This window comes from Chiroxiphia lanceolata, chromosome 8, assembly GCF_009829145.1.
Source record: "Chiroxiphia lanceolata isolate bChiLan1 chromosome 8, bChiLan1.pri, whole genome shotgun sequence".
In the NCBI taxonomy this organism is placed as follows: Eukaryota; Metazoa; Chordata; class Aves; order Passeriformes; family Pipridae; genus Chiroxiphia; species Chiroxiphia lanceolata.
The window spans coordinates 15,407,005-15,431,302 of record NC_045644.1 but is presented as its reverse complement, the minus strand read 5'-3'; the positions used below and the strand labels follow the sequence as shown (position 1 = coordinate 15,431,302).

The 24,298-nt window shown below is 35.0% G+C and overlaps 1 protein-coding gene across 1 annotated transcript in view; it reads right to left on the bottom strand.

The window, feature by feature from the left end:
- The window catches only part of ADGRA1 (adhesion G protein-coupled receptor A1), a 267,200-nt gene that overhangs the window by 112,273 nt on the left and 130,629 nt on the right, over positions 1-24,298 (bottom strand). The window contains exons 8-12 of the mRNA XM_032695218.1: positions 14,798-14,962; positions 11,194-11,392; positions 9,757-9,906; positions 6,673-6,834; positions 1,757-1,972 (exon numbers count right to left, since the gene is read on the bottom strand). Coding sequence (XP_032551109.1) covers positions 1,757-1,972; positions 6,673-6,834; positions 9,757-9,906; positions 11,194-11,392; positions 14,798-14,962 — 892 coding nt within the window. The remainder of the gene's footprint in view (positions 1-1,756; positions 1,973-6,672; positions 6,835-9,756; positions 9,907-11,193; positions 11,393-14,797; positions 14,963-24,298) is intronic.

Here is a 24,298-nt window from a genome sequence, read left to right as displayed (position 1 = left end):
TAGCACAGTCAAGAAAGTTTACTGTTTGTCTCCACTGAGCAAATACAGAAATAATTTTACTAGTGGATGATGATGATAAAGAATCCCATTTTCTGTTATTGGTTGCAATTCTATATATCACAGCATTAAAGAGTGAAAGAATGTAACTAATTTCAGAATGAATTAAAGGAGTGCTTAGCCTAAAAGTTTCAGAGAACAACAATGAATGAAAATTTGCTTTACAGGATTAAGTTAAAGGAATATATTCAGTCTGTTTATTCGCATACCACATTTAAAACCTGAGTGTACCTTAGTGTTAAAATATAAATGCATGTAACTAACATTTAGCTGAATCTATAATCTCCTGTACTGTGCTGTTACAACAGTTACAAATTCATATACAGGTGATAACTAGTGATCCACCTAATAAAGTCACTTCTGTCAGAATATATATCACATACTTCAAAAATTGCTTTGCATGGTAACAAGCTTACTTTCTCCTAGCTTCTTTCTTTATATGATCAGTAGCATTTCCCTTTTGTACATGGTTTAAAGTCAGGGAGGTTCAAAGCACACAAGGAAAGATTTTACTGAGATCATTAAACTGTGACCATCCAAGTATAAAGAGACTAATTTACTAAAAATGCTGGTACTCAGTTTCTGGAGTACAAGATATATTGGTAGAGCCCATAAAGAAAGCTTTCCAATTCAGGTAGTCCCATGTATATTTCTATGTCAATAATACCACCACATATGCTGCAGTGTTCCAGTGTTGCTTCTTGCAGAAATATTTTAACTCGTAGATCCCTGACATTTGTTTTTCATCTTATGGATGGCAAACTCGCTTCTTTTCAGAGACAATTTCTTTTCAGAATTCCTCTTTCATATCTATCTATAGATAGATATGTTAGCAGTGTCCATAGAAAAAAATGAACTCCACTGAAGGAAACAAATTTAACCTATTTTTCCATTATTAAGATGACCCCTTTTAGCAGAAGTCCCTGAGAATGCAAACTACCATATCACCGACTGCATAGCCCAGACAAATAAAAATGCACCAAAGAGAAAATAACTTCAATCAAAATACTTTCAAATGCCATAAACTAGTATGGAAAAAGCATTATTTTTTCATAGTAAATATTTCAAGAAATAAGCCTATTAAAATGAGATTCAGCTCAAGGATAACAAAAATTCAACACTGTAATACTTAAATTTAATAACATGCTCGGCCAAATACAAAATTCCATTTCCTGCAAGATCAAAATTTAATTGTTCCACTTCATTATTTGATAACAACAGTGCATTCTATTAAGAGGCTTATTTATTATTTTCTTCAGCTACCACTCAAAAAGTCAAACATAACACTCCCTCAGTATAAAGTCCAGATGACAGTGTAATATTATTTAGTGAAAGTAAATGTTATTTCCCTAAAAAATACATCTTTGCAATATAAAATCCCCTGAGAGTGCCTCACTAAAACAAATATTTCCACATTAATTTAAAGAGGTTGCTTACACATAGCACATAAAAAAGTTTGCAGAACTAGACCAGAGATAGAAACAACAAGGCAAGTACTCATTTCTATTCACATTAGCACAACAAAATATACTACACCCAATACACCAGTTTAAGCCCACTTACATGTTGAAATTATTAACCACTTTACAATGTTAACAACACATAAAATACTCATTTTACAAATCAGTATTCTGCCTAAAGGTACTAATGAAAACATGCTAAAGTAGGTAACTTTATACTCACAATCGTACCGACTTACCCTGGTAGAAGAATTCACCAAAGAACCATTCAGATTGCCAGTGTTGCACTTGAAATTCAAATATAGATCAGGATTGTGATTTGCTTCCCATCTTCCCATCTCAGGCATCTCTGACTTGTCAGAATTTGCAGATATTTTTTGGAAGGCAGTGCAAGTCATTCCCGTGAAACTAGATGGCTTGATCATAAAGGCTTCCAGAGCAATATTACGAGATACCTGTGAAAACATTGAGAACAGTTATGTCACAAAGTCATTAACCATAATTGCATTATTCTACATGCATTGTGTATCTACTGCATATACTTTATAATGGATTGTGCATGTATAGACTTCTATATAAATTCACGGGGTGAAAAAGAAAACAGAATTTATTTAAAACTAGGATATAGAATTGTACAACAGCATAGTGTGTTTGCTCAAATCTTCCTTCCATAGGACTCTATTAGTTTATATCAGTTATATTAGTTACTACTATAACAGTTTTGCAATTGTGTCATTATTAGCTTCAATGGAATCTGGAATTAAAGTAATACAGTTATAAAAAGAACTAGCAACAGCAGGCATAAGAATTATTTAAAAAATGAACAAGGATGTGCTTTCTACTCCAGAAATGAAACAGAAACCTTCTTAGCTATTTAGTAGTTGAATAATTTTTTTAATAGATCATATTCCGTTATGATATTGAACATGACTACCTGGTTCAAGGCAACACCATGTACAGGTAGGTTTGTGGCCTACCCTTTGGCAAGGTGAAGTGTCTACATGGAGGTTGTAGCAGAGTGCAGATATGCATCTCTGTCCTTAAACTAGTATTTTCATTTCATCACAGGCCTGTGCATGAGATAAACAGTTTGTATTATAATCAGGTTGACTAGCTTAGACTGGTACCACACCAATAGGACTATATGGTTTATGCTTCCAGGCATAGATTGTTTAGTGATCTGTGAGTGTATGCATTTTACATACTGACTGCAACGTAAAGATACCTGAGTTAAGCCACAAATGAGCAACTTTAGCAGCAGGGAAAGTGTACCAATGGAGCAGATTCCCATTACTGTACTTGCTTCTGTTGTGCAAGCTAGAAGTACAGAAGTACTGTAAATCTACTTAGTAAAAACAGGTGTGAATCCTTCGGGGCATTTTGCTGACAAGAAATTACTTCACTGAAGAAAATGGCATTAATTCATGCTGATAAATGAATCTAAAGAAAATGTTTTGCATGAAAAAATCAGAGCAGGATAAAGGGTAGCCTAACTGTAAAAAACACAGTACCAGAACAAATTAAATTTTAGCATGAGATACAGTGTATGACTTGCCAGTATTCTTTTGAACTTATCAAATGGTTTTTGAATGTACCTTCTTCAGTCACTGGTGATTCTGCATAGTCCAAAAATGAAAGTAATGAAGTCTCATTAAGCATTTTACTTTTTGTCAAAATTACACAAAAACCAGAAGCTTACAATGTATTTTAATACTTTTTTACATATAAGTAATATACTTCTACTTATAAAGTAGAAGTACCCTAAAGATTCTTTTCAGTTGTTTCTAAATTCCTAAACCCTCTGGTTTTTATATGAAATTTCCACCTCTTCTGTCCTTGCTTGATGGTGATTTATTTTTTATACTTGAATAAAAATGACAAAGATCAGTAAGAATCAAACACCTTTTGCATTAAAAATCCAGTGTCTGTTTGTTGAAAAGTCCGAAAAAATCTGAAATTAGGTTTCCCTCTGTAAGTTTTTGTATCATCTGTAGATAGCCTTTCAAGGAGTTACAAATTGTACTCCTTGCAGAATACTATAATCCATATCACAGGAATCAAGCTCCATGACTCAGTTAAAGCTCCCGTGGTTAACAGGTTTTCTTTAATCTTGGGAAAACCGATTTAATTATTCATAGCTTCATGTTTTCTGTTATACAATGGGCATAACACTACATTGGTGAGGTAGTGGTGAACAGAATGATTGCTAGATAATGCTGTATGAGGATACAAGTGATTTCACAACAGTGAACTCTATTTTTTAAATTTTCAATATTAAATTCTTTAATCATTTGGGGTTTTCCACTCCCAAAATTTACTTGTAAAGGCCTCACAATGTCTAAACAGTGTGGACATGCCATTGTCAGCACCTAGAAACAGATGGGCAAAATGCAAGGTAAACCAGTGTTCATTATGTAGGATTGCAAAATGAGCTACAAAAGGGATACAGATGAACCCAGAGCAAAATTATCCATGGAAACAAGCCACAGTTAATCCTGTATCTAAGCAGTACAGATGCAGAAAATGATAATTTGTTGTCCATTTCTTAGACCTCTGATAAAGGTACCACTCAGCAGAAGGACCAAAGGGGATTGTTACCTGGGTATGCTGAGAGCAGTGCTGAAGGCTGCAAATGCTGAGAGCACAAACAAAGAGGTATGTTGTCTAAAATACTCTGATAGTCTCACTGGCTGGAGAGTGAAATGAAAGCTCTTCCAGGCCCTGGGTTTTAAAACTATTGCACGTGTCTGACAGAAGCATTGAGGTAAGTTTTGTCATCATTTGTTGTTAACAAAAGGAAAGCTTCCTTTTCAAACTGCACATCTAACACGTATACACAGAAATAAAACAAAAGTAGGAGCAAAAAAAGCACCTCAGAACAACACTGAAGAGAAATTCGAGTGTGCTAGACATACAGACCCAACCCAAGAGCACTTGGTTGCCCAGGGCCCCCCTGGCTTCTCTGGCTGCACCCAAGGGTTCTGCTCTGGAGGGGGCTTTCATTTGCTTCCTTCTGGTCCAGTGCCAAGCTGAAGCTACTCCAAAGCCTCAGCTGAACTCCATGAGGGCTGACTCCAGCCCTGTTGTCCTCCACTGACCTGGGGCCATCCTCATCACCACCACCTGGCCTGGTGACCACCAGGATGCAGCTGGGTCTGGTCACCATCACTGGGCCTGTCCCTCACCCTGACCTGCAGCCTGGTGTCCCCACCTGGCCTCACCACAGCTGAGGACCTGAGCACTCCGGGGCTGGAGCTCCTCAGACAGCAAAACAATGTCTTCTTTGTTTTATTGCTGTATGATTATTACATGAAACATTAAATATATCATATTTTTATATATTTATGTGAAATTGTCTAGTACTGCAAAGCTGCTAGTGATCACCCTTCCTGCAGAGTGTTTTATATGCCATTAGACAGCAAGGGAAACTTAAGAAGATCTAAACAAAGTTATCCATCCTGGTATATTTCTGACCTTAAAATCAGTCATTCCCCAACCTCCTGGAACTGGAAAAACATTTTTGTCATCCCAAAATGCTTTCCAATGCTGGAACACAGTCATGTACATGAGACATGGCACTTAGGGACATGGTTTAGTGGTGGACCTGGCAGTACTGAGTTAATGGTGGGATTCAATGATCTTAAAAGTCTTTTCCAATCTAAACGATGCTATGCAACAACAGCTGACACAGCTTATAGAGTTACTCTTTTTTTTGGAAACTGTACTATAAACCACTGCCTACCTAAGCTTGGGGGTTTTATTTGCTGTTTCCTAAAATAAAGAAAGTAGATGCAATTTCTGTGAGACAGTTTGCTGGCTTGCCTCCCAAAGGAACAGACGTGTTTGGTATTGAACGAGATGACACCAGAAATACTCCACAGCTTTGTTTATTTACAAATTGCACTCAATAGTAAACTAATTCTCCTACAGAAAACCATAAGAAGCAAAAAAAACAAAGCATGGCCAAACAGTTAGTGACACAGGTCTACATTTGAGTACCCAGAATTACTGTTTCCAGTAATGTCAACAGCTTCCTGAAGCAGTGACAAGAAAAAAAAAAAAGGTGGCCTTTGTCACTTGACATTTAAAAGAAATTTAAGCATAAAACAACAGAGCCCTCCTAGCTATTACAGTGAAAAATACTTCTAGAAGGGACATTAATGTCTCTGTGTATTTAATATACTTTTAGCAAATTTGATTCTTTTATATAAATGTAAATTGAATAAAAACCTTCCTACAGAAAACAGTCCAATATATTTTTGTCTTTGTTTGAAAGACTGCTTTTCTGAAAACATACAGTGAAGGAACTAAGGCTATTATGTTATTTGGCTCACTCAGTAATTCAGCTCAGCTTATAATTCCTTTTTTTTTCTTTTACTTTTATACATTATTGCTGTAATTGAAATGGTACCTGAACTCACTTTTTAATAGTATTTTCATGTAAATGCAGTGGACAACTGAGAAAAGAATAAAGGTTGTTTAAAATCAAGCAAGCAAAATCAAGCAAGCAAACTAACCCAAGGAGAAATAAGGCTTTAAAGTATTTATCTAAAATTCTAAAAGGGTAAGTTTCAAGCTTTTGATTTAGATGTATTTCTACTAATTAGATGTTGAAACTGGCAAAAAGACGGTGTCTCAGTGTACAAATGTCAATCCCTCAGTATCCAAGTGGCAGATTTGTGTAGATGGAGGCCAAGGAATTAAAAAAAATATTTCAAACAGCTACAGTTTGCTTCTAAAAAACTAAAACTAACCCCAAATCAGTAATGTTCATCACATGATAGATCTATTTTGATAATCTTCTAAATGCTTTAAGCAAGAATTGTCTAGAATCCTCTCGTAAAGGCATATTAAAATCTTCAGGCAACAGGGGATCCTGTTGTCTTTACTTAAAAATTTCACTACTCACTCACTCAACTTGGACCTTTCAAAATAAACCAATATACTGTAGTGGCAATAAAAATAGAAACTGAGTGAATAGTAAGGACACTAGAAAGTTATGTGAACACTCTACTGTAACAATAAATAAAATTGATCAAATCAAGAAAACCATTTTTTAATACTATCTGTGATACTTTAAAAAATATTTTGGTCTTCCAAATAGAATTCAAGAGAAAAAAAATCTTACGCAAAGTTTTGTAATTTTATGAAATACCTTAGATATAACTTGAATATTACTGGTCAATATTTGACTTGCAATGTGTTCCACACATCGTACAATCCTGGTGCAGGCTTTGTCTTCCTTTTGAGCCATCCACAACACATGGTCATCAACCAACATTATATTGCTGGCAATTTCAATAAGAGCATCTCCAACCTGGAAGAGAAAAAAACCCCAAACCCAAAAATGGTATTGTCTGTAAAACTTCCAAAATAAGAAAAGAGTAGAGAAGAGTACAAATGAAAGCAGACACCTTATTTCTCTTGGTAACCATCATCCAAAGACAGTTTTGATTTTATAAAGAAAATTAAATGGACTGAAATAGAAAAACCAAGAAAAGAAAGTACAACTCACATCAAGGAAAAGCTTATTGATTCACAACTTTAAAGCCTGTTTTCTAGATACACCAGACAAATTGAGTCTCTCATCAGGCAATAAACAGAATGCCAGAATTATCACTCTCTTTCTTAAACTAATTAAAATTGGCCATGCACTTCTACAGAACTGCTTCATGTTTAATCAAAAAATGTTGAGGGGGAAGTAAGGGGGAGAAAAAAAAAGAAGGAAAGTATATTTGAAAGACATCTTTGTTACAGACATAGTGCGGTAAATCTGAGACATGGCTTAGGTGCTGATGCAAACTTAGACCATCTCCTTAGCCATAGGTTTGGAAGTTTTAATTCATGCTTGTGTTAACCCAGAAGGATAGATCTTTGTTTTGCCAGAAGACCTGTTGCAGATTCTGGTATATGTTTGAAATTTTATTAGTAGAAAGAATAAATGTCACTGAGAATATTTTTTGGTAATTATTTCAAACTTAAATAAACTTTTTAAAATTCAAACACTTAATTTGAGTAAAATTTCAAAAATTAACATGACCACATTACCACTATTTTTGAAGGCAAAGATATACAGTGTTGTAATAAATAAACCTGAATAAAATGGTATATAGAAGAGAAAAAATGACTGAGATAAATACTGCTAAAGAAAAGTTCAAGGAGCTAAAAAGTCACACTAACAGAAACAGAAAAATAAGGCAAATATACAGATAATTCAGTGCAAAGGAAAAAGAAGTTTACAAATGGTGAAAAAAGTTTAAGAAATGGCTGGGATTATGAAGTTAGTTCTGTGCTTTCCATAAAAAATAAAAAAATTTTGCATGTATTGCAAAGGACACCAAAATAATGAGACTGTATGTAAAATTTTATGTGACTGTTCCTGGAATATTTAATCTATTTTTGAGAACATAATTACTAGATAATTCTAGATGGCTTTTGACAATGTGACAGAGTTACTGATACAATGAATAATAATGAATCACATTAAGAGACTGGAGTGATTTCTGAAAAACTATTGAAGCATACACCAAGTTTCTAAGAAGAAACTTACTGAGGACAGAACAATAGTCTATAAATACAAAAAAGGAGAAAAATAAGAAAAGGAAGTAATTCATATTATAATTAAATGCATTAAAGGCATGCAATGAAAAAATACAAAAATTTGGGCTAATATGTGTGTATTGTTCTGACAAAAAGTTGTAGTGTGTTGCAAGTATGTCCCCAGTGCAGCTGCTGAAGCTCGTGTTTGAGAGGTGAACCACCAGAGGGGACAAAGTACCATCAGCTTGTATAAAAATGAACAATCCCTTGCTGAATGGGAGGCACTCCCCAGAGCGGATGTACAGAAACTATACTAGTTTACCTAAAATTTTTTTTGAAATTATTTTGATAAATTGCATTTTAATTGATTTCTAACGGTTTTATATTCCTGTATTTTCAGCTGTCTTGTATTAAATGAAGTTCAGTCTGATTTATAATTACAAGTGCAGCCTCAGGCATGAAACTATTGACACTTAAACTTCACATGTAATTTTGCACCTTGTGATGAGAGTTCAGAAATGGGTGTTAGTAGAGAGCTCAATGAATGAGGACCCTACTCGGTGAACTTGAGAGGGAGAAAACGAGTGTAAATTTAAAAATAGAAGAAGGAAACAGAGAGAAATTAGGAGAAATGCTTTGAATTAAGAAAATAATAAGAGATTACTAAATAAGATATATAAAGATAAGTGATGGAGATGTTTTGATACCAAAGATCAGAAACTGAAATCTATTTGTAAGGTGGAAGAAATCAGAAGAGTAGAGATGGTGCTCAACTTTAATTTTAAAGATAATGCAGCAACTGCTAGAAATATAAAGCGACTTTATGGCAAATCTAAACGCTTATTTTGAATTATAAATTTTTGTTTCGTCAGAAAGCAGTGAGATCTTATCAGGATTTTGAGGTGAAATAAAGTTGCAGCTTTGAAACGTGATTCTTGGAGAGCACTTAATAACACACTTTAGATTTAGTGTATAATAGTGAAATTGAAGCTGGAGGCTTGAATTGGCACTAAAATGTTAACTGTTACAATTCCCAGAGCCAGAATGGAATGAACATTGCCAAACCAAAAGAAAACAAATGTTTTAACTATAGCTATCATGTGTACAAAAATTACAGTTTATGAAATCTTTATGCTAGAAGTTACTCTGAAAATTAACAGTAACAAAGCTAGGATGAACATTTCTGTTCTGTGTAAAAACCTATTTTTCCCAGAGGGTTTACATAACTCCCTGTAAAAATGGCATACATAATGCTAAAAGTTTCTGTACGAAGTTACACATAAAGACATATTATCTTCTCTTTACATGAAGTGATACTTCCTCTCAAAACTCAGTGAAAACCTCCTGATGAAATGGAGAAAACGAAAGAAGCATGTGTAACTCCAGTGACCAGATGGAGAGGCACCATGAGTCCATGTCAGACATGCTAGAAATTAAAATTTAAAAAAGAATTAAAGAAGTGGCTTATTAAAAACCTGTTTTTATTCCTAAGCAGCAATGCCCTTGTCAGTCAGAGGAGAAGGTTTAGTTGTTTTTTTGGCATAAAGAGACATATCACAGTATAGGTAGAACACTTGCAATGAGCAATCGGTTTCAGAAGCTACTCTTCAGCGTGTGCCTGCATGCATTAAGACAGGGCCATATGTGAAGACTTCACTCCTAAGTGATACTTTTTTTCAGCATAGAGAAAATATCTTACATCTTGAACTTCATCCACGAAGACAATTAACTTTTCCATTATATAAGCCAAATATATTACATCCATTTTATCTGCAAAGAGGGAAGCACCTCTTGTGTAGGCTGTCAGCTGGCGGGAAAATTCAAGCACGGTTGTCAAATTGATGTGCATCTGAAAATACATCAGAATTGTTAGGTGTAATAAATCAGCTAGCTTCATTCTCTTTAAAGACTGGAGATCACATCCATCTGTATAATGTTTCCTATAATTTCACATGGATTTATGTGCATCAATATACCATGGATATAAATTTCAGGGGCACATGAATATATCTTCAGCCTTAGGTCTTAGATTTCATTGCTGTTATCTGAAGAAACCATCACAACAGGCCAACAAATTTTGAAGATTTTTATCTACTTCTTCTAGACTGTAACTATCCGGCCTCATAAAATACACCAAGCTACTAACCTCGCTCTGTCTCTAGATCATCATGAAAACAACACCAAGGGTTCCTATATAGAGTGGTGCATGGTGGGAGAATAAGGGACAATGGTAGTGAGTTGAAACAAAAGTTCAGTCTGGTTATGAAGAAAATCTTTCCTGTCATGAGGATAGTCAGGCATTTGAACAGGTTACCCCCAGAAGTCGTGCAGCCTCCATCCTCAGAGGTTGTAAAGACCTGAGTGGCTAAAGCCCTGAGAAACCCGGCCTAACCTCATTGCTTAACAGGAGCATGGACTTGATTCTAGACACCTTTGTAATTATTACCCTATAATTGCACTGCCTCTCTTAATATTGTAATAATTCTCATTTAAGTATGAACCCATCCGAAAAAAAACTTTCTGTGGTCTTATCTGGCACTACTGATACCACTAGAAGAAACTAGGGAGGAAACTGAAAGTTGTAAAATTTAGTATGACAGTTACACATCTGGGCCATCCCTCATGCTGTTTCCTCTTATGCTCTTTTTTTGTCATTAATTTCCATCCATCTTCTTTTTCATCTTATTCTCTCTTTTATTTATCCATAAGAAACAATTTTAAGTACTGCTTTTCTTGAAGACATCAAAAAGGCATTCTAAAGTAAGCTTCATTTCACTTCATAAAGAAAGGCACTTCGGTTGACAAAACTCTGATATGGGACTTCACGAGAAATTAATATTTTTCTGGAAAAATGCACGAGGAGAAGACAAAGAAGGAATGGAAGTGAAGCACTGACCACTCTGGCAACATTACTAATGATCATCTAGACTTCAAACACTCAAAGGAAAAAAAATTAAAATAAAGGCAATTAATGCTGTGCTCCTGTTTCTACTACAATTTCCAATCACCAAAGAAACACACTGTTGTCTTTCAAGTAAAGCATTTTGTCAAAAGTTCATCTATCCCAAACTTGTGGCTAAACAGACATTTCTTGCAAGGTACTAGAGAAGGGAAGCTCTAGATTTCATAACGTTACCTGACTAAAAGCATGAAGAACTTGAGTTATTTCTTGTGAATAAGGACATTCAGAATAGTTTTCTTCATCCCAGCGTCCAGTTCGATTACATTTACGCCATGCTTTAGGCACTTCTGCACCACTGTGAAATGCAATGGAGTTAAAAGAATACTGGAGACAGGGATGGTAAGCTGTTATCCCAGCCAAAGTTTTGGGCCACCTATAAAGAGCATGATAATAAAAATTACAATGCAAAAGGCAACTTACAATATAGCAACAGTATACAGAATATATGAGAAAAAAAGGCTATTTCAACTTTCTCTCATTACGTTTTATAATGAATTAATTTGTTTTCTTGGAAAATGTCAAAATTACACAGGTTCAAGTCTGGCTGGTCACACATTAATTCTGCATTAATTCTAGGAAGGTGTTTGGTGTTAAGGGAAGAGATAGGGATGGCGTTTTCACGACATTAATCTTCGCAGACTGCAAAAAGCAGAGCAGTAAGTCCATGAAGCAAAAAAACCCTCCTCAAACCCTATTACCACATGCTGTTAAAGGTGATTGCTCAAAATGTACTTGACAATCTTGGCTTTGCATTTTGACCCATCACTACAAAGCCCTCTCTGCCTCAAAGCCCCAAAAAAATTAAAAATCCCTGAATATCTCAGAAAACAAGAAACAAAATTTCAGTGTGGATCATGGTCACAGAGGAGGAAGGAACTAGCCCTCAAAAATCAGCTGTTTAGATATAGTGAGTTACATACTGCTATTCCTAAACAGTTTTGAAAACAAACTAAATCAAGAGTAGCCAGAGTTGTTCTATTTAGCTGATGGATCTATTATACAATACACTCTCTCTATGCATCTGCTGCACTCTCTAGAATGGCACAACTGGATCTGTTTGTATAGGTACAAAATCTATTGTCATTTACAACCTAGTAGGGACAGAACAGGATCAGGTAATTAGGAGAAATCAAAGAAAACCATAAGTGTATCATCAGCGAGTCAGCAAGTCTGGAAAGGATATGGTTCTTTAATTGCACTGATGTAATGACTGAACTCAACCAATCACAAAAATATTCTGCCTGTCAATGAAGCCACAACCTGACAATCAACCTTTGCTCAAACATATGTATTAGCTCTTCTTAGTTATACAATGCAGGTTCATTTGTATATTGTTACCTAATATACTGATAGGTTTTGGGCTATATAAGTTTTCCTCATTTCAAAGAAAAGCTAAGGAAAAAAAAATACTTTTATTTGTCACAACTGTCACTGAAATAATTAAATTTTTGATGTAAAAACTGTTGATGCCAAATGAAATATGAAAGGAGCTTTCCCAAAACCTAAAAATATGTAAAGTAGTACAGAGTATAGTAGGCCTTTTTGCCTCTGGGCTGAAATATTATTTTTAGTAAAACATTTGTATTAATGCAATTGGGCCACACTGAGTGGTAGCTTACCTAAAAAGCAAAACTAAAGAGATAATCCTGAAACTAGCATTATCTCATATGTTCCTTTATGAATAGGAATGATAGCATACAACCACATTACCATTTGCATTTCAGAATAAGGTTACAGTGTGCTAGAAAACAAACAAACCACTAAGAGTAAAATATCACCATCACAGAGAAAACCTCTTAGTAAAAAAGGCCACTTCATTCTGACTCACAGTGCCTAATTCTTACTGCAGTTATGCAATTATAAATACCACCTAGGTTGGACAACTGAAATAGTCACACTTTCCTAACAGTTGATACTTTTTCCCTTTTTTTGCACAATAAAAGAACTGTTCTTTTTAGCTTTGCTTTTGTGGTTCAGCTTTTTCTACTTACATACTTGTTATGCTACCAAAACTTCAAAGACCTTTGTAAGAAAAATTGCTGGTGTGATAGCTCCATCTCTGAAGATAAACCTTTAGAACAATTTCAAGTGCTTATGCTGAGTTTAAGCCTGACAAACTCTACAATTTTAAATTCATTCCCTCAAATGCCAAGAGAACCTATGGACTCAGCCTCCTTTTGATGCACATTTAAAAAATAAATTTATATGGAATTCTAGAAAGATGATCAATAGGTAGAGAAATGTCCACTCCTGTTCTTTCCATTTATATAAAATGACAAAAATGCCCCTGGTGTTAGTTTGTGCAGCCTATAGAATTTATATAAATTTAATTATGAAGAATGCCATTTTATGGTAAGAACATGAACTTTATAAGTTGTCACCTAAAAGACTCAGTATGTGTTATCTGATAGGAAGTACATATATTTTAAAAGACCTAATTAAAATATACTTAAGCACATCCACTACGAGAAAACACAATGGTAGGTTTTGTGATGACAAAAAAATCTATAGCTAAGATTGTCAAAGATCTCTAATGCATTTTAATCCATATATATGTATTGCTCAGCCATTTTGCCTCAGTGAAAGAGGTAAACTCGATGAACTGAGGTTAACACATAATAAAATAGTTTTGTGATAAAGAGAAAACAGATTATGCGAGTAGGTTTTTTTAAACTCTTTTTAATGCAATCCTTTATTTCTATTCAAACATAAGAAACAGTAATAAAAAGCCTTTGGGAAAGTTTTAAAGGTAACCTAAAAATAAAGAGAGGCTTTCAGGTCAGAAGTATTTGCAGAACATTCTGGTGTTTAAGAGAAGCTTCCTTTCTCATCTACTTTTCCTTTCATTAAGTATCCAAGCTGAATTCTTATTATAATTCACTTGGTAACAAATTACTGTCTTGATTTCTCAATGGGAATGCCATCATACATCAGTCTTATTGTCAAGCAGTTAATTATATTTTGTTTAAGAGCTTTCTGCACATCATTGGAGTATTTAGAGCTAACTGAAAACAATACCAAATTCCACAGAAACCTTAACTTTTTCTTCAGATTAGAAGGATTAAAATTTTAAAAAGCTCCACCAGCATATGTAGATAAAAGTAAAGATATCATCATCATGGCTGGGCTTCGCGAACGAAGATTTGGGAAGAAAGTAAAGATAAGGCAAACACTAAATTTAGTTCACAAAATTTTGTAGACTCTAAGATTCAGATAGCAGGATGGATGTACTTTGTAAGCATGTGATATACTGGTGGAACTGTGTGTGTCCTTAGGCTCACCTCAGACAATTTATTTGCTTTACCAAGTATTTTTACTTGCTGTTTTGAGTCCCTTCAGTGAAATATTTTACTAAGTTTCATGTCATTTATTACCTCTAATCTCAGCTGAACAAAACCATCAGAACTGGAACAGAGTACTGAAGTAAGTAAAAAGTACTGAAGATTTAATCTTCTACTACTTTAATGCAGTGTTATCATATTCTACAAAGATCAAGAACAATTTTGAACCTTCTCTTATTTACCTCATTTTCTTGAAATTTTCCATAATTGCATACTGAGGAATTAGAAGATTCTCTGACTTTCACAAACCACTTGAATCACTAGCTCCCATTTCCCATAAAAATCATACAGTGCTCCTACTTTCTAAAGTATTACATAAAAATGACAACTAAAATAAGTGACATCTTCATAACTGACACTGAAGTATCATGTAAACACAAATATGGTCCGTACTTACATTAATATATGAAACATACTCCCAAACCAGAAAGTCATACCTGAAATCTCCCTTGTTGTTAATAATTCTTTCTGCAGGGCAGTACGGTGCAGCTGTTTCAAGTACCACAATTTCTACTTGTTTAGTGCTATTTCCATAGGAATTGTTGACTAGACACTCCCAATTTCCAGTTGCATCAACATCAATACTGGATAGGATAAGTTCACTGTAAAAATAAAAGAGCCATAATCGTATATATTTAATTACACAGGTATCAAGTCATTGGTTTTCTGAAATTAATTTTTCAGAGATTTTCTATGAAAATATAAAAATGGGTTTTGCTCTGTTATTAGAGGGACAGATAGTATGTAAGTGATCGGTATTGAGCTCTTAGCAGCATCAATTTGTATTGACTACTCAGATCGTAACAGGCTGTAACACAAATCACAAACCATTACAAAAGAATATCTGTCACTTATCAATGCCCATTCTCCTCTCCCCAGATATTATAAAATGTTGGGTTTGTTGCCTAATCAAGCACTTGGAAGTCAGAAATGCATTTGAAGTTGGTCACACAACCAGTCCACGGAGAATGCTTCCCTTCAGCTGTGACTGCAGCTCCTATGGCATTTCAGTAGCAGACACTGCTACTCCTGTGGTAGCTTGGGAAAGTTATTGAGAATAGTCATCAACTTTGGAAGTCATATATAATTTTATTGCTGAATGCAAAACTAGATGAGGCAAATGTTGATACTTCTTTCAGTACTTCCACTACTCATGAACTTCTTTCACACTGCTGCCCCACCAAATATGACATGTAGTTATTAATATCAATAAATCAAGGTTTCATTAATTCTTTATAAAATGTTAGACAAGTTAACTATATATATCCTTTCCAGCTACTCCTGCAATCATAGAATGGTTTGAGTTGAAAGGGATCTTATATACCACCTAGTTCCAAACCCCCTGCCATGTTAAGGGAGACCTTCCACTAGACCAGGTTGTTCAGAGCCCCATCCAACCTGGCCTTGAACGCTTCCAGGTATGGGGTATCCACAGCTTCTCCAGGCAATCTGTTCCAGTCTCTCACCACCCTTACAGTGAAGAATTTTTTCCTAGTATGCAAACTAAACCTAGCCTTTTTTCAGTTTAAGGTCATTTCCGCTTGCCCTGTCACTACATACCCTTGTAAACAGTCCCTCTCCAGCTTTCTTTCAGGTCCCCTTTAGATACTGGAAGGTGCTCTGAAGTCTCCCTGGAGTCTTTTCTTCTCAAGGCTGAACAAACCCTACTCTTCTAACCTGTTTCCATAGGAGAGGTACTCCAATCTCTGAGTATCTTCATGGCCCTGCTCTGAACTCACTCTGACAGTCTGTATCCTTATGTTGGGGGCCGCAGAACTGAAAGCAGCAGTCCAGGAGGGGTCTCAAGAGAACAGAGGGGAAGAATCACCTCCCTCAACCTGCTGCCCATACTCCTTTGGATGCAGCCCAGGACACAGTTGGCTTTCTGGGCTGCAAGTGCACATTGCCAGGTCACGTTGTGCTTCGCATCAGCCGACACCCCCAAGTCCTTCTCTGCAGGATTGCAGTCAATCCATTTTCCACCCAGCCTGTATTCGTGCTTGACATTGCTGCAACCTGCATGCAGGACTTGGCCAATACAAATATTGTGCATCACTGCACCATACCAATATTTAAAAGCCTAAGCTAAACATTCTATATATAATAAGAGGAGAAGGAAATAATTTCACTTTTAAAATTGTCTAGAACTGTTCTGCTAAGTATTTTCTATGTGTTTTTAATCTGCCAAGAAGTTTTCCATCATCTAATGGATGTATCACAGGCCTTAACGAAATCAACAAAGTTTAGTTTTTCAATTGACTTCATCAGGACTACAATTTTATCCAGTTACTCTAACTCTATAGATAGCATAGACAAAAAATAATATTAACTACTACATTTTAAGAAGGTAACACATTATATCTTAAATCTGACATTGGGTGGAAATAAATTTTACTACAGTTTTAAAGAAAGTAGCTTTCTTTAAAAAAGAAAGTAGTTGGGAGAGGAAAAAATGCCTTGTGGTTTAGATATGCCTTTGAATATGCCTTGTGGTTTAGATAATTAGAAATTATGTGGGAAGAAATGCAGTAGAGTCAGAAAGAGGGAGAAGGTACATTATAAAAACTGAAGGACAGAATTAAAAGTTAATAAATTTGTTTCAAATCTGTATTTAAAATAAAATCTTAAAAATTCTACTTGTGACCTTTGGCACTTTGTATAGAGCCTGACATTTCGAAAGATATACACATAATATTTTTTTTTCTAACTTTTTGCTCTTTTAAACTTCTCTGAAATTGTTATCATTTTTCACTGTAGACCTTTGTATATTTTACATGCACTTTTATTAACTTGACTAGAAGAAAGGATTGAATCTAATCTCCAAGTGTATAGACCACTTCTGATACATATGAAAGTAGACAACAATCAAGGTAGGCAGTGATTAGACAGCTGCATATGCAATTTTCTCTTTGAAAAAAATATACAAGGAAAGGTTATTTTCTCAAGTACTTACTACAGGATCATTATCTGTCTTCCCAGAAAACAAGTAAACTATGGTAAATAGTCTCTGATTTAAGTTCAATTACTTCAGAATTTTTGCATAGTTCTCCAGATGTTCAGTGAAATTTATTGTTAAATAGTAACTTTAAAAATCTCACACTGTTCCTATATTGATGGCTTTGAGCTCCAAGTACTTTGAAATCCCCTATTTCATTTTTACAATGAATTCTAACACGTTTTTATTGCTAAAAATACAGAAAAATCATTACTACTCTCTGACAGAGTAGCTCAATATTTTAATGTCAAAAGAAGTAACTTTTCTCTTAAGAAGCCTCAGGTGAATAGCCCAGTAACAGCAGCCTCTTTGTTAATTCTTAATATATCTTTTCACATTCAGGTTGAAATACTTAAGCGAAATTAGGTAGTTTATAACAATGTTTTAATTAAATCTCATATTTCACATGTCACAACCTCACATCATCTTTACAGTTAAGAAAGATTAAATTCCTAAAGCTTACAAAGACAATTATACATAACATTTTTTCACTGAAACAATACAAATATTCACTTATAGCATCAAAACTCGGAGACTTCCCAACTGAATGTATGATACATGTGTTGATATTTTTATATATTTTCTATAAAATATCTATAATCATTGTTAACAACACAAATTTGATAAAATTGGGAACCATGGTGATTATTAGGTAAACACAATACTTGAGTATATTATAAATGTTACAAGCAATCAATACAAAGATATATAAATACAAAGGGTACATTTTCCATTTATTTAAATTACTGAAATGTGTTCTGATGTGAACTTATCTACTGCCTAACAGATCTCCTGTCATTAGATGAAGTTTCCCAGTTTCACAGACAAATATTTAGTGATACATCAGTGTTGCTTCTGATAGAAATGCAATACTTGAACACTGGTTCAAATTATCTAAAATGATGACTAACTCCTCACATTCAACTTTTAATCTTCTATTGCCCTTTCTTTAGATGGTTATAAGAAATAAGCCAGAATGGGTTTATGCAATATAGAAGAAGCTGTACAATGAATAGATCATGAAACTGTCTTCTGAATTACCATCTGGCCACTGTAAATGATGCATTCATTTATATTCCTCTTGGAATATTTTGGGTAGCGAGCCCAGTGGTGAAACTCTTCATTTACTTACCATCTGGATATGACAAATGATAAATTGATCTTATACCTCTGGAGAATTTGGGGAACTGAATTGAAAAAAAAAACATTTTCTCCACTTACAATCCTTGAAGATTTTGACTTCACAGTCCTGGCAGAGCAGGAGAAAAGGGTATCCTTTCTTGGGTATAGAATTTTAAAACTCTTCATAAAGTGTTCTAGTAGGTCAGTCATATATTTTAAATCTTGGAACTGGCAAAGATCTCTTTTGGCAATGGCAAAGTCATGGTAAAAGGCAAGAACTCTCCTGTAAGCTGAGAACATGGCAGGACTTTCTGGTTTAGGAGCCTGACAAGATAACAACAGAATTAAGAGAGGACAGCTCTTTGCTGTAATCTTTTCTTGTTTATCCTATGTCACAGAAGATAATAAACATTAAGCCACAAATGAAATAATCTTGACTCTACTATGCAGCTTTCCTAAGGCTGGAGTATAAGTGAACAAGAATTCCTACCCCCTCTACATCAGCAATCACATCCCACTCTTCCATGGTGTGATAGTTGCTACTTTCTGTGGAAATTTTTGACCTTCAGAGGTCAAATTCTTCATGAAGAATTAAGAATGAGAGGAAATGGCCTCAAGTTGCACCAGAGGGGAGGTTTCGATTAGATATCAGGCAAAATTTCTTCACAAAGGGCGGTCAGGCATTGGAACTGGCTGTCCAGGAAAGTGGTGGAACCACTATTCCAGGAAATGTTCAAATGGCATGTGCATGGGGCATTTGGGGATTTGGTTTAGTGATGAACACTGCGGTGCAAGGTTAACACTTGGACTCAATGATCCTAGAGGTTTTTTCAAACTTTAACAATTCTATGATACTCTATGATGATAAAATGAAGTCAGACATTCATGAGATGGTGTAAAGGCAAACTGAATATGAAGATTGCTGCCTGATGAGAAAAGGATGACTAACAGGCTTTTCTCAAGTCCTCCTTTGAAATTATAGTGACCTTCTCAGTAAAAATATTGAAAGGAAGAAAGAGTAATAGACATGATTCTCTTTTGTACTGGGAAATTTCATGCATGGTAGGATTCCTTTTTTAAATGTGATGACCGACATATTGAAAAATTAATTAAAATGTACAGCTGATGCACTTTCATGAAAAAATGGTTATAATATTCAATAGAAGCCCATGGCATTTGTCATTACAAAGAGAGGAACCATAATACAAGCAGAAGCCAAACTCATGTAATCAAGTAACCTATGACAATAGATTTCTATTTGAGGCATAGTTTTGCATTGCTACAGCTATGCATAACTAATTAGACAATCAGAAGTAGGTCTCATTATGCAGAGTTCCTCAACCATGTCCTGAAGTAATACCACAGACATTCACTGCATGCCCCAGCAGTCATTTGCATGCCAGGAAACAGCGTAACGACTAAAGAGGAGACTTTAACACCATATTTTGATTGGCTTTCCACAAGAAACATTTCGAAGTCTGACTTAAGTTTCTCTAAGACTTGGGAAGACTTGCAGGAAAATGAAAATTAATTACTTAAATAGAGATAAAATTTAGGTTTCCTTATATTCTTCTTCAAAAAAGATAAATAGCTAATGTGCTTCTACAGTTCAGGTAGAAGGTCTGCAAACCATGCATCAAACTCATACCACCTTAAATTATTAATACTAACACACAATTTAAAAAATGAGTGTTGGCCTCCAGAGTACACTGCTGCTTGGAATACAGCCTTTCACAGGGGATATAAGGTTAAAACATGGAAAATGAAGGGAGAATCTGTAAATCAAGGCACTTGTCTGAGCTCAAACTGCTAGTCTGATCTCTCTGACAAAATTAGTTATTTACTCATGAAAGAAACAGCTTTGGAAGGCTGATGGCCTTTAAAGTAAACTTGTGTCCAGGCAACGGCAAGAGAAAAGGAAGATGAAAGGTGGTACTTGTTTTATGCTAGATGCCTAGAAAATATTTTCAAGTGAAATCAATTTTTCACACACATTGGCAATTCAATGCACATGATTTTGTTTCTTCTGATTGAATATAAAAGCAAGGCATAACTTACTATTCACTACCATCTGTAGGTACCCAAGAAACACAATGTGCTATAACATACTTTTCCTATAATTTATCTATCATTTTATTTGTTTACATGCTAGAACCATGATGAGTTGGAATGGACCTACTTTTAGGAACAATATATTGACAGGGAAATGCAAATGTTTAAAAATACTCTCACAGGCTAATACTCATTTGCTGCCCAACACTCAACACTAAAATGTGTTTTCTATAGGTGGATATCAAAGAACCTGTGACCTACATATAGGCCATTAATTTGTTTCATAAAATGGAGAAAAAATACTAGTAATATTAGAGTGATTCTACCAAATTAAATTCAGAAACTACATCAGAAAACTAGACAGCTCTACAGCATACCACAACAGGTTTGGTTTGTTGTATGATCTCACTCACTGAGCTTGCCAGGTAAAGAGAGACTATCAGCTACTGTGCTGCATTGAAGGGCGTGCATAAAGATGTTTGCATTTATCTTCATACTCCCACAGTCCTAGAGTCAATACATGCCAGTCTAGCTAGCTGAGAACATAAGGTGGGGAGAGGGAAAAAAAGGTATCAACGGCTCTAGAGCGCTCAAATCTTTCTCTCGCTGGAGAAATCTTCAGACAGCTGGCAGGTCTGTGGTAGCACAGTGATATAAAGCTATTTGAAGAGAGTACACCTGGGCCATGGCTTATTTAAGTACTTTGTGTATCACTGAGCTTCTCTGTCAGCTGGTGAAAAGTTTAGGGATGCTCAGATGTGTTTATTGTTATTAATTTTGTTCCACGGGCAAACTGCTTGGCTGCAGGACGTGTACAACTGCAGCCTTCTGGGGAAATGGTGCTACACCTGCTGTATGCCTTTCATCTGCCCTTAAGTAGTCTGCATGCTGCAATGTTATATCCAGAGCAAGCTTTATTTCATTAGCATAACTCCTGTGATCTGTACACTATCTGAGATTCTTAGACAAAAATAACACTATGACAATCAGACCAATAGCCAAAATTGCATAAAAAGCTTTTAAAGTAAAATATTTCCCAGATGATTCAGAAGTGTTAATCTGCTTATGACAATTCTTGATTATTTGATTACATGCCACTGGGACCAGCAAAAAACCCAAAACAATCCTCACAAAACCCCCAAACAACACACAAAAGAAAACAAACCAAAAACCTACTACATTAATTTTACAATTTCAAATTATTTATCAAATGCATATTACTTTGACAGAATTTCCCACTCTCTCTACTCAGTGAGGATACTACAAATGGAGAACTTAATTATCTAATGAATACTTTATGGGCTGGTTGGTATATTAGGGTTAGAATACCAACCCGTTTTATTTGGTGACTTGCAAGTAATTTGGAAAGATCTAAAAAGAAGGTAAGACATAGCAGTTTCCTACATAAGAACTTCTGGAACAATCTCTATTCTTTCTCAGTCTATAGTGTATCTCCAAGAGTGTAAATTATATTTTGTGATGGCCAGGAGCCATTCAATCACAATACTATAAACAATTAAATATAGGAGCTTTTTTTATCCTGCAGGGACAAAAAAGGGGAGGGGCTGAGATCTATTTTCATGGAATTCCAGCATGAATAATGAAGTAAAAAAGCTTCCTAAGGAATATGGTCTACAATATGTTCTCCATCTTGAACAGATTGAAATATGTGAAAAATAAAAGTAATTCAGTTACTGTTTTAATATTTCTAACATGTTTTGCTTTGAAGAAATGGTTTGTTTTAGCAATATTTAGGGTGATTTACCTAGTAGAAGGAGTGCATCAGATGCTGGACATAAGTAATAAATGCTCTGATAATAACAGCTGATGCACAGGTTTACAAATTACTACCTGGACTGAGAGAATATATATAAATATACCTAACATTGATGTTGACAGGAAAAGTAGTTTTAAAAAAGCCAGTCCCGAGATATTCACTCCAAATTGCTGCTGCAGTGCAACATCCCCTCAGCTGTATAGCTGCATCTGTTTGAAACACCACATTAAAATCATTCTGGCTCTAAAAAGTGAAAGCAAAAGCCTCTGATTCTCCCTTGTAGGGTATAAAATGCAAATTTTTGTTCTTACTACTGAACATTTCAGTGGTGTGGCTGGATGGACCCATACATAGCTGCAGGATATATGCAGAGATGGAAGTGAGAGGTTAAAATGTAATGCAAGGCATTTTCTTAATCTGGTCTCAACACCAAAGAGAGGATATTCTTTTAAAGTACTTCAAGGACTCCATTAAAATGTTTTTACAGTTCTGACTTACTACTTTCCTAGGGTATTTTAATTCTATCAGCCAAAAATACTGATTTCCTTTGAAAATATCTATTTTTCAATCAAGTTTCAATAAGCAGCTACCCAAATTAGGCCTACAGTTTTCATGACACAGCACAATTCTTAAAAGTGGTCTATTACTTTAATGATAGAGGGTATCGTGGCTGCTGCTTTTGCTTTTCATCACATTAGGACACTTTTCCACAGGTTATATTTTAAATTATTCACCAAACTGATTAGTAGTAAAACTGTCATTGAGTTTTATTCAAGTAACTGAAATATTTTTAGAGAAAAGGCCTAAATTTAATTATTCTTCCAAATTAATTCATATGAAGGTACTCTTAATCTCACATAATGAAGCTGCTAGCCTGAGCATTTCATAATATTTGGCGATAGTTTAAAATATTATCTTCCTGTCTGATATATGAGAACGTTGCTGGTGAAGATGCATTTGTCACTAGTCTTTATCTGCCTCCAGTGCCTGAAGTAAGCTGTAGACCATTGACTACAGGGTCTAAAGTGGTGTCAAAATAATACAGAAATATTGATTTACAATTTAAATCATTATTTTGCTTCATTTCTTTCCTAACTGCTCAACAACTACGGGTCAAACAGAGCCAATTAGATGAACCAAAAATACCAGCACTAACCAGTTTCTGCTTATTTCCCTGGGCTTCTCAGCATGACCCTAAGCTGCTCACCTCCAAATACTCACGACAGCAGAATACAAAGCGATTATAAAATATCTGCATTTCTGAATCAATTATTTGATCGGTTATTTGGATCTGTTTTAACATTTATTTTTGTTAATCTTGTGCAAAGTGAATCTCCAGTATTCTGCCATGATCTGGTATGTACCTGAACTGATAATTGTGTATCGAACCTACCAACATACTTATTAGTGATTTTCAGACTGTTCTGAACCTAATGCCAGTCCAAATCACTACTGCTTGCTTCATGTCTTTTCCAGATGTATCCCTGCCACAAGCTGTTAAGAAAGTTCAGGAATCATTTGGATGCTTTCCACAAAAAATATGCCTAGAATTTCTTCCTTTCTCCCATAAGTTCTGGAAGCCTTTTGTTCTTTCCTATAAGGAATGTATGCCTGGATCTAAAACTTGCCGCAATACCACCTGTCTACTGCTGGAATCAATTTCCTTTCTCTAATCATATCTTAAACAATCCTTATTCTTTAAATGAAACTGTCTCAACCAAATTCCAAATTCTTTACTAATAGCTACAGTGATAATTTCAAACAGTTAAAAACTGTTAACTGGACTCAACTTCCCCTTTAGATAATGCAAATTATGATTAAAATTTTTAACCAACAACGGTTAATTTCTTTTTTACTTTTTTTCCTAATTTCTTCTCTATGACAAGTGGATGGTGATTTGAAATTCTTCCTTTCTTTTGCACATTTTTGGGATTTTCATATAATCATATACCTCTTTCAGAAGATTGAAACAGGACAGATTAATAGAAAAAC